The following is a 12,181-nucleotide window of genomic DNA, read 5'->3' as shown; positions in this document are numbered from 1 at the left end:
GTAAAATTAGGTATGTTCTTAATGTGCATTAAAATTTTTAATTGTTTTTTGAATGATTGGAAGATTTGTTTTGAAAATATAATGAATGTTAGCATACATTTCATTTGCTCTCTAGCATTGTTATACCAAAGGAGCACATGTGGGAGATTCTAACACACAAAAAAAATCTTTACAATAATTAATACACACTTTAGAAATGTTATTAGAAGTGATAAATGGCATCTTCACACCTCTTATTATTACCCTGTGGTAGAAGATGCAGTTGTATAGAGTATTGTAAGTGTTGCATGATCAAGTTAGTTGAAGAGTAGGAAATGCCCAAAAGGTAATGCTCTTTGCATTATCTCTTATTTTTCTTCTCTAACTTCCTTCTGTTGAAGGGAAAGTGAACAGAAATCAAGGAAGATTGAAAAGAGGCAGGGAATTAATAAGATTAATACATGATTAAATTAATTATTTTAAAAGCTAAGATTTTATATTTGTCTTCATCCTTCCTGTGACTCTTCCTATAGGTCCAAATGGTTTCTTTCTAATTAGAAGTGATTTCTTTTTTCCCTAGGGAGCTTAACTTGGCATGTCTTAGCAATTTGAAAAAGACTTAGTTTTGGCAGGGCATGGTGGTTCATGCCTGTTATCCCAGCATTTTGGGAGGCTGAGGCAGAAGAATTACTTGAGCTCAGAAATTTTAAGACCAGTCTGGGTGACATAGTGAGACCCCATAAAACAAAACAAAACAAAAAACAAAAAAACAAAAACAAAAAAAACCCAAAACACACACACACACACAGACACGCACACACACGCACGCACAAAATAAATTAGGTGGCATGGTGGTGCATGCCTGTAGTCCCAGCTACTTGGAAGGCTGAGGTGGAATGATTGAGCCCAGGAGGTCGAGGCTGCAGTGAGCCATGATTGCACCACTGCACTCCAGCCTGGGAGAGTGAGATCCTGTCTCCAAAAAAATTTGGTATTTTTATAATTATTCTACTGGAAAGATTATTCTCCAATAAGCACTTACAGGACTTTTAACTGTCATAAAGAAGTTTTTGCATGATGAAAATGCAGAAAACACTTATTGGGACTTCCTGTGTTTTTAAAATTCCACATAACAAATAAAATGTTATTATAACAACAAACTTTTAAAATGTTTGAAGAAGTTCTTTTTTGGAAACAAATGATATGAAAACTTTGCATGATAGTATTTTGCCTTTTAAGACTTATTAAAAATCCTGGTTTTTTTTTTCTTAGTCTTACATAATTTTTGGAGTTATGTAAGAAACTTTGCAATATAGTAAAAAAGAAGAAATATTTAAATGAATTATTTGATGGTTGGTTTTTTGAGAGCTATATAATTTTAGGCAATATGTATATGTATAGAACCTACACATGGGTAATAAGCACATTTTCATAGAATGAAACATTCAAAATATTCTCAAAGTATCTCTCTTTTTTCTTTTTCTTTTTTGGTAGGAGCTTTATTGAGACCTAATTAATATACCATACAGTTCACTCAATTGAAGTGTACATTTCAGTGGTTTTTAGTATTTTCAGAGTTGCGCAACCACCACCATAGATTTAGAACATTTCATCACCCCACAAAGAAACCCCATACCCATTAACAGTCACTCCTCACTGCCCACTTCTCTCAGCCACTAATCTACTTCCTGTCTATAAATTTATTCTGGACATTTCATATCAATGGAATTATATAACATGTGGTCTTTTGTGATTGGCTTCTTTCACTTAGCATAGTGTTTTCAAGGTTAATCCATGTTATAGCATTTAGCAGTACTTCATTTTATTTTTATTGCTGAATAATATTTCATTGTATGGATATACTACGTTTTGTTTATCCATTTGTCAGTTTCTAGACATTCGGGTTGTTTCCGTTTTTTGGCTGTTATGAAAAATGCTGCCGAGAACATTTGTGGACAAATTTGTGTTGGGATGTGTTTTCATTTCCCTTGAGTAAATACCTTGGAGTGGAATTGCTGAATCACATCATGGTAAACTCTGACCTTTTGAGGAACTGTCAGACTTTTTCAAAGTAGCTTTTCCACTTTACAGAGCTATTCCCCTCAAAAGTGTATGAGGGTTTCATTTTCTCCATATCCTCACCAGTACTATGTGTATGCTTATAGCAATCATAGTGGGTGTGAAGTGTTATCTCTTTGTGGTTTTTATTTGCATTTTCCTGATGGCTCAAAATGCTGAGCATCTTTCTGTGTGCTTACTGACCATTTGTATATCTTTTTTGGAGAAGTGCCTGTTGAGTTTCTTTGCCCATTTATTAATTGGGTTGTCTTTTTATTACCAAGTTGTAAGAGTTTTAAAAATATATTCTAGGTACAAGTCCTTTATCAGATATATAATTTGCAAATATTTTCTCCCATTCTGTTTGTTATCTTTACTCATTTGGTAGTGTTCTTTGAAACTCAAATTTTTATTTCAGTGAAGCCTAATTTATCTGTTTTTTCTTTTATTGCTTGTGATTTTGGTATTATAGCAAAGAAATGAAGATTCATACCTATGTTTTTTTGTAACAGTTGAATAGCTTTAACTCTTATATTTAAGTCTTTGATTCCATTTTGAGTTAGTTTTGTGTATGGTGCGAGGAAGGGGTCCAGCTTCATTCTTTTGCATGTGGACATCCAATTGTTCCAGTACCTTTATTAAAGAAGCTGTTCTTTCCTCAATGAATTGTCCCAACAACATCTTCTTATAAGGTCTCATTTTTCACATTTTTTTCTCATACATGTTCTGAGATTGGTATGTTAAGTAACTTATGAATTTGTCATAAAATTCTCATGATTTTCACACATTCTTTGTAGTTTTTAAGTTAGGTAGTCTTAGAATATATCATTTATTAATATTAATCTGAAAATATTTGGAAAATGTTACTTTTATTATAATGCAAATAAATAAATACACAGAATAGTTAATCTTTATCTAGTACTTTCTGTGTACCAGACACTATTCCAAGCACTTCACGTACATAACCTTATTAATCTAAATAACAACCATATAAGGTAGGTAAAGTAATTATCCCAGTTTTATGGATGAGGAAACTGAGCACAAAGAGAATAAGTAACTTATTCAAGGTCACATAGCTAGTAGTTGTAGAGCCTGATCAGCCCTGAGACTAAAGCACTGTCTTTCTTTATAGTATTTTTTAAAACAGCCCTTATAAATAGAAATCTATAGATATGATGTACTAAGGCAAAAATGACCTGCCTGGCTGGTGCAATATATCCTTTCCTCACATGCCCCTGCACAAGCACACAAAAAATAAAATGGCACATGTGCAGGCTGGATGTGCCAATGGCAGATTTCTCAAAATGCCCACATGGGTCAAGACCTAACTGCATTGCCCCCCCCCCCCTTTTTTTTTTTTTTTGCTATTTTCTGCTCTGCAGTGTAAAGATACTGAAAATGTCAAAAAGACTTGCAGATACCCCTAAGGGTAACATTAATAAGGAAAAGAGGAAGCGTTTGTATGTATTGATCTCTAGCACAGAAAGTCAAGCTGTTGGAGAAACTGGACAGTGGTATACATGTATATTAATGTGTATATGAAACATAAATGAATTTTGTGTTTAGAATTGAGCTCATCATGCAGATATTCCAGAATTGGAAAAAATCTAAAATCTGAAACATTTTTGGTCCCAAGCATTTCAGATAAGGGATACTCTACCTGTACAGGTAATAGTAATTGTCTCTTCACTCCCTTCAACCCACTTCAAAGCAATATGAGTACATGCTTATTACATATGCATAAACACATCCATAGACAGATATATACGTCCAAATTGATCTATCCACGTGCCTTACAGCGTTTGCACTAAAATTGCTCCTTGAAATTTATTGGAGTCATATGAATTTTAATGATGAGATACTATATTTCTCTAAAGAGTTAATATATTAAAAAGGATTATAATCTATCATTAGTATAGTTTGCTTATAGGGTCATAAAAAATGAAACAGTGGCAGTTTAATATTGATGTGCTTAAAGGATTATACCATGGACTTCCCCAAGGGAAGGTCGTCTGTTGATCTTAGCAGTATGAGTGTTTGACAAGGATGGTGAAAAAGTGAGGTGGATTTAAGAGTTACAGATAAGCCTTGCCCATTATATGGTTTTTTGTAAGTGAAGTATAATTGTAAGAAATGGGTCTTGAAAATCTGGTTTATATATAACACTTATTAATTTCAATTAAAATATATTTCCATTAGGTGGTTGTAATCTGAAGAATAAATCTGCTCAGTCTTTGGAATGTTGTGCTGAATTACTGGGTTTGGACCAAGATGATCTTCGAGTAAGTTTGACCACAAGAGTCATGCTAACAACAGCAGGGGGCACCAAAGGAACAGTTATAAAGTAAGTTCCTTAACTAATTGCGCAGCAAAAATTTTGCCTTGCGGTTTGTCAAGGAAAAACATAAGTTACATTACATTTAAAACCTGAGCTTGATAGATCAAAATTCTGTGCATCTCAGTGTAGTGATCCATCAAATAAATAAATGGAGTTTAACATAGCTCTTAAAGTTGTTCCTTGTTGATATTTGGAATTTATAAGGTAAGAGAGATTTACTTTTCTACAACTATGAAAATGCGAGCTGATGATATAAATCAATATGTGACAGTTTTAGGCAACAGATCATTTTACTAATAATGTTTACTAAAACTTGTATTAAGCAGATTTCACTTTAACAAAATACTTAGCAAATGACACTTTCCTTATGTTTAGGATTCTTTATTTGGGAGAAATTACAAATGACAAAAAATAAGGGCTTAACCAAGATTTTTAAAATCAGTAAGCAAGAACTTCTAGATTGTACCTGGATGTTTGTATACTTTTGTCTCCGTGTCCTGTATTTTATATATTTTTGGTTTTGGTAATGTAGAATAACTTTGACATTCAGCCTTGTCATTCTGAGGCACTGCAGGATCTTCATTTGTGAGGGGAAAAAGACCCTTTATCTCTTACTAAATAAGACAGGCAGTGAGCTCTAGTGACATATTTCAGAAAAATTTGCAACAAATTTAAACAGGAAAAATTTTTTGTAAAAGCTTTTAGTCTCTCAGAAAATTGGCTACCTCTTACTCTTTTGAAAATTTTAGCAAGGTATGCTTAGCCTGATTCTTTGCTAAGCAAATTCAAAATTGTTCTTCTTGAAAAGAAAAACTCTGGAAGAAGTTTGTAGAGCAGCACCCTACAGCCTACAGTTACTTGGTTCCTTAGAGATATCTCTGCGGCCCAAGGGAAAGCCCATACATGTGCGGGTGGGTGGTTCTCAGGCGTTGCTTCCTCTGTTTTCCCATTTTCTCCTTGTTCCAAAGCAGTTTTTTGTTGTTGTTTCTTCTTTTCAATCAATGCCATTCCAGAATCCAAAGCAGCTCTTTTTATGTATTCTATATATAGCGTGTCCACATGAAACTCACTTCAAGAAAGGGTTCCATTGCAGAAAACGTAAGTGAGAAATCACTGTTTAGAGAGGCTCAAGTATCAAGTGTCAGGTTGATCTGAATGACTTACAGTTCTACTTCCAAATTTGACTTTTTTTTTTTTTGGTGCTCTCTTGGTACCCCATGCTTATCTTTATGATAGTATTTAGCATGGTGTTTGGAAATTCTCTTCTGTGCAGTGTCTCTTCATCAGACTATCGTTTTCTTGAGGACAATGGCTGTGTGTCTGTACTTGCAACATTTAATACTGTTACACCGTATAGTTAGTTATATTAAATAGTAGAATGGGACAGTTCAAATTTTAAGATGTAAACATTTTATCCTAAACAGCGTAAAGAAGTTACCAAACTTTAAAGTTATCCTGAATTAAACACTATTTCCTTTGCTTTTAAGGAAAGTCAAAAGGAAGATTATTCCTGTGAATAATTTTGGATGAATAATTCAGGATGTAAATTAAGGTCAAAATGATTTTTTAAGCCTAACTTTTTTTTTAACCTGATAATAGACTTTTGATCTAATTTTAGGTAATTCCATTAGTTCTCTTGTAGCAGTTTTCTACTTAGCCCCATTTTGTCCTATTCTCACACGACCTTTGGTATTTATTTTGTTCTCCCTGTGGGTATGTTTAGGTGCACTCTGACTGTGGTATCATTTTCACAGTATACACTCATAAATAATTTTTACTAGTATAGTTTTCTTTTATAGGGTACCTCTGAAAGTGGAGCAAGCAAACAACGCTCGTGATGCCCTGGCAAAGACGGTGTATAGCCATCTTTTTGATCATGTGGTAAACAGAGTAAATCAGTGTTTTCCTTTTGAAACATCATCTTATTTTATTGGAGTCCTAGATATTGCTGGTTTTGGTAAGTAGAGTTTCTTTTGTGAATATATATTCGTTTCGTATTTTTTCACACATTAGAATTTGTTGTTAAATCTTTTCTCCTTTGTAACTCATTTTACTTGATGTATGTGTAATTATATGTCCACACTCACATTTCGTAATATGACCTAGGTAGGGAGCTGATACTTTAAAGAGAAGAGGAAAGACTCGTGGGGATTAGTTTTGATGATACTAATGCTAAGATTAAAACATTGATTGAAACTGCTATAGTTAAGGATATCTCTGTACTCTAAAAGGAATACAGCTGAATAAAGGTAAATCCTTGTGTGCTACTAATAAAGATAATACTTTCACTAATTAAATAACAAAAAAGATAAATAGAGTTGCTAAAACCATTGACTAATTTGTAGAGCTGGGGATAGGTTGACCTAACTTACAGGACAACCTCATTAGTATGTTTAGAAATTCATTGCTGTTGCTGTCAGCAAGTAGCTATATTTTCCATCAAATGAACAAGATATCAAGATAAGTAATTAAATAGCTGTAGAGCTGTTCAACCAGAAATGAAATGAGTCACCAGCATATAAATGCTGCTTTGCTCTGAATGACAAAAATATAAAAATCTTGAAGTGTAAATCTAATGGGTTTTGTATTGGGCTTTATCGATGTGGGCATTGTTTCTGGCTGTGAAGGAGTAGTGTCTTCTTTGTGGTTTTTGCCGAAGAAATGTATGAGTGTTTACATTTGGGGAGGGAGGGAGTGTTGCTTTTGATGCAATATGTATTTTAAACTTTATAATTCTCTACCTTTGAACTACCTTTGGTTCAAAGGTAGAGAATTATTAATTATTATTATTATTAATTTTTTCCTTTTTTACAACAGTTTTAGCATAATACACAAAGGATTATAAAATTGTAAAGCCTAATGTATCTTAGACATCATGTAATATAATCTCTTAATTTTAGAAATGAATTCGTATCCACAGCATTTTTGATAAGTAATTTTATAGATTATGCAGAAAAAAATCTTCAAAAGCACTTGTATTTTAAGTTATTTTTGTGCTTAATTCAGATTGCTTTAATATCTGTGCTTTAAAGAATTGTTGACCAGGTGCAGTGGCTCATGCCTGTAATCCCAGCACTTTGGGAGGCTGAGGCCGGCAGATCACTTGAGGTCAGGAGTTCAAGACCAGCCTGTGTAACATGGTGAAACCCTGTCTCTACTAAAAATACACAAATTAGCTGGATGTGGTGGCGCATGTCTGTAATTCCAGCTACTCGGGAGGCTGAGGCAAGAGAATCACTTGAACCCGGGAGGTGGAGGTTGCAGTGAGCCAAGATTGTACCACTGCCCTCCAGCCTGTGTGACAGGGAATCTGTCTCAAAAATAAATAAATAAATAGTTACAAGTGACTTACATTTTATATCTTTTAGTATACAGCATTTATCTCATTTGAGAAACACCTTGTCAACTGAAGCAGGGTATTTTTAATACTTTTAATGCCTATAAAGTTTTGTCTTGAAATGAGAACATTTGAGAAGTATAGAACAAATATATATATATACATGTGTATATATATATTTTTAACCTAATTTTAAATTAGGCCATTATTACAATTACATTTTATTCTACGATAAATTTATATGAAGTTGATCTCATAATGACTCTTGGTTCTGGTTTTATATTTTCAGAGTACTTTGAGCATAACAGTTATGAACAATTTTGCATCAACTATTGCAATGAAAAACTTCAACAATTTTTTAATGAAAGGATTCTGAAGGAGGTAATTGCCCTTATAACTTAAATTTAAGATCTGCATAAAGCTGTTTTAAATTTCAAGGAAGAGATATGCTGCAGTTACCCTGATTGGTGGGGATGGATGTTGTATAATGGAAGGTGACTGAAGCCCGGCAGAGGCCCCGGGGCTCAAGCACATCAAAAGTGTTAATGGTTCAGCTGAAGTTTAGGGACCTGATAAAAACTCTTAATGGGGGCTTCCTCAGAAGTGAACATCTATTTTTATTAGTGACTTTTAATAGACTTGAAGCTCTGTTTCTTTTTATGATTTTGTTGTCTCTACTTTTTTGTTAAATTTATTTTTAAATTTATTTTTATTTTTATTTTTATTTTGAAACAGTCTCGCTCTGTTGCTCAGGCTGGAGTGCAGTGGTGTGATCTTGGCTCACTGCAGCCTCCGTCTCCCGGGTTCAAGCGATTCTCCTGCCTCAGCCTCTCCAGTAGCTGGGACCACAGGCGCGGGCTACCACACCCAACAGATTTTTGTATGTTTAGTAGAGACGGGGTTTCACAATTTTAGCCAGGCTAGTCTCGAACTCCTGGCCTCAAGTAATCCGCCTGCCTCAGCCTCCCAAATGCTGGGCTTACAGGTGTGAGCCACCGCGCCTGGTCTGTTGTCTCTACTTCTACCACACCAAACAACTTTCTACCCTCATCCCTGCCTTTGGCATCTCTCATTCTGTTTTTTGTTTGTTTGTTTGTTTTTTAGATGAAGTCTTGCCCAGGCTGAAGTGCAGTGGTGCGATCTGGGCTCACTGCAACCTCTGCCTCTTGGGTTCAGGTGATTCTCCTCCCTCAGTCTCCTGAGTAGCTGGGACTACAGGCACGTGCCACCATGGCCAGCTAATTTTTATATTTTTAGTAGAGATGGTGTTTCACCATGTTGGCCAGGCTGGCCTTGAACTCCTGACCTCAGGTGATCTGCCTGCCTCAGCCTCTCAAAGTGTTGGGATTAAAGGCGTGAGTCACCATGCCCTACTGTACCTCCCCTTCTTCAGGTCTCTCTGCTTCTGCCTACTCTGCTGCCTGCTCACCTTTCTCTGTCTGGCAGCAAAGCCACCAAGTCAGCAGATTTGATGCGTCGATTGTCCTGGAGTGCCTCTGGGCAGTACTTTCCTTGTCACGCCACCTTGTGGACTGTCAGCTGCTTCTACTGTATCTGGGCTGGAATGTGCAGTATTTTATTTCCTATTCCCATCCTTTCTATCTTTCCCACATTTTTATTATGTTTATGTTTTTACGGGCTTCCCAGCACATTCTAGCTTTTGTACATTTTACTTACATTCTATAGTTAAATAAATTCTGGCATAAACAAACAGGTAAAACAAGTATTTACCAGTAAGGTAATTTCTCTGAAAATGTTTATCCAGTCACATTAGTTCTATTACTATGCGAAGTTTTACCTTCATGCCTGTAATTTAACGTAAGCTAATCCTTCCCTTCTACACCAACCTACCGAAAAACTTTATCTAGAAACATTATAAAAAGGAGACTGTATTTTGATTTATGTTCACCTTTTTAATATCCTTTAAAATAAATGTGAATTTCAAATTGAGATGTGTTAAAGTGGACAGTGCCTTCTAGAATGTTGGAAACCTTTTCTAGTATCTCTCATGAGAGGAAATATTTAAACATTCAGGAAACAACATTAAAACATATTTACTTAAATTCATTGCATAGTTTACCCATCTATGATAAAATCTCTTTAAAAATTTTAAGAAGACACAAGACATGGTTGAGGACTCAAATTTGACCATATATTGTTCTTCCAAATTACGCTTATTTTCCCCAAGTGATGTATGCCTCGTATATATCACTGTATTGATATTAGAGTCCATTTGCAGTTAATTGCTATTTCCTTGCCTTTAGTGCCTGTCTGCAAATGTTCAAAATCTGGTATGTTTTTGGAAAACATTTAAGGCTATACCAGTTTGTATAAACCTTTGCATTCTAATTAGTAAATGTTATGTTCAGAAACAGCACAAAATTTACTATTGCTCTGTATTTCCATATCTATGATTATGATTATTGCATTTTTAGGAACAAGAACTCTATCAAAAAGAAGGTTTAGGTGTTAATGAAGTACATTATGTGGATAATCAGGACTGTATAGGTATGTGTTTTTTAACTCCATCTTTGAAAAATATGGGAAGATAAAGTGAATGGGTTCAGTACTTTTTCTGTGCTTTGTAATTGACATGACTTGTTATATGACTTGAAACTGGTGTTTGAGAGAAGGTTACTTCTCTATTACTGCTTGGAAGTTATTTTTTCCTACCAAGACATCAAAGTTATCTTTGTTGGAAGTTTTCTATAATCTCTTCTATTTATTTTGAAGGATGTTTTCCTACTTAAATAGTTAGCATGTGAATTGGTTAAGGGGGAAACTTAATTGCCTAGTCAGCAAAGAGATTTATTCACCTGAGGAAGTCCATAGTTAGGCCAGGCTCCAGGCAAGTTTGTCAGGGTCTGCCCTGCTTTTCTGTGATTCTCTTGGTTCTGCTGTACTCTGTGCATTGACAGCACCCTCTAACTGGTTGTGAGTTGACTTCATGTGTCACAGCCAGATAACACTGTGCAGCAGGAGAATAGAGGCTCTGCTTTCATTTTAGTGGTAAAGAAACCTTTCCCTGTAGCCCCACAGCCGGTTTTCAGTCTTTCGTTTCTTCCCCACCCCATCTCTAAAATAGACCGTTGGGCAAGCCTTGTTTTTAAAACACAATTTGACAATCCTGTTAGTAACTGATGGGCTAGATTTGAAAAAAAAAAATAGTATAATAATAATATTACTTTACATCAGTATAAATTTTCAAAGCATTTTCACATTTCATCTGGTCCACTCCACGTTTCCTTAACACACTGACCCTTTCTAACCTCTGTGTCTTTGACTGTGTGGTTTGATATGGCTGGAACTCTTTCCCTTCAGTTTGTCTTTTGGCCCACTTTCACCTGCTACTACATCTATCAAAATACTCGCATTCGTAGCTTAGTTCAGCATGCCCCTCCTGCACTACCACTAGTTACCCAAGAAGCATCATTTTCTCACTAATGTAGTTAGAATTTTCTCTTCCTATGTCTTACCGCTTTGTTCCACTCAATAATTGTTACATACTGTATTCAAGCAGTTTACATTTTATAGTTAGTTTGGACAGGAAGGAAATTCAAACGAATGGAAAGAGTGTAAAAATGTGTTGTTACAGATTTTGTTTGAAAGCATTTACATCAGTTTCTAAAAGTATTATTAAAAAGCTATGCATGCAGAAGTTTCTGTAGTTTCACTTTACTTTGAATATAGCTATCATTTGGAAAAGGAGGAATTTCAAATTCCTTAGCCTCTTCTCCTGGTTTACAAATGGAATGGTTATTATAGTCTTTTGCTGTCTTTATGTAATAGTTTTTCTAAAACCTATATAATTATATACTGTTACTTTTTTATAAATGGCCAGATTTGAAATAAAAATCCATCAGCTCTCTGTAACTTTTGAGAGAACACGTATAGAATCACATGCTATCTTGTTTCTGATCAGTCCTTGAAATCTGTGATCAGTGAATTGTTCACATATCTTTAAAATGTTATGTTTTTACACTATTGTGAGTGCTTCATTTTTTGAAATAGATTTAATTGAAGCCAAATTAGTGGGAATACTGGATATTTTGGATGAGGAAAATCGCCTTCCCCAGCCAAGTGATCAACACTTTACATCTGCAGTTCACCAAAAGCACAAGGATCATTTTCGACTCACTGTGAGTTTGCCATTCTGAAACTGAGACTCTATGGTGGGATGAGACATTATTAAAAGGGTGCATTAGCTATTAGATATTATTAAATAATTAGAATAAAAATTATGGCATGTGTAGAGCAACTATATTATATCCAGCACAGTATCTTCCTTAGATGGGTATTTATATATGATTTTTATGTAATCAAGGGACTTTTTCTCTGATGAAAAGTACATTTCATCTGTCTAATATGTACAATGTGCCTGTAGTCTGAGCTACTAGGGAGGCTGAGGTGGGAGGATAGCTTGAGCCTGGAAGTCGAGGCTACAGTGAGTTGTTAGCATGCCACTGCAC

At 35.0% G+C, this 12,181-nt stretch overlaps 1 protein-coding gene across 11 annotated transcripts in view; it reads left to right on the top strand.

Moving 5' to 3' along the window:
* MYO6 (myosin VI) overlaps nt 1–12,181 on the top strand; it is a 165,700-nt gene that overhangs the window by 103,982 nt on the left and 49,537 nt on the right. For all 11 annotated transcript variants that reach the window (XM_065543812.2, XM_065543811.2, XM_074037612.1 and 8 more), the window contains 5 exons: nt 4,237–4,381; nt 6,175–6,332; nt 8,002–8,093; nt 10,148–10,220; nt 11,724–11,851. In XM_065543812.2, coding sequence (XP_065399884.1) covers nt 4,237–4,381; nt 6,175–6,332; nt 8,002–8,093; nt 10,148–10,220; nt 11,724–11,851 — 596 coding nt within the window. The remainder of the gene's footprint in view (nt 1–4,236; nt 4,382–6,174; nt 6,333–8,001; nt 8,094–10,147; nt 10,221–11,723; nt 11,852–12,181) is intronic.

The sequence above is a fragment of the Macaca fascicularis genome, chromosome 4 (genome assembly GCF_037993035.2).
Source record: "Macaca fascicularis isolate 582-1 chromosome 4, T2T-MFA8v1.1".
Lineage (NCBI taxonomy): Eukaryota > Metazoa > Chordata > Mammalia > Primates > Cercopithecidae > Macaca > Macaca fascicularis.
The sequence above is the reverse complement of the archived record's forward strand: the minus strand, read 5'-3'. Positions and strand labels throughout refer to the sequence as shown.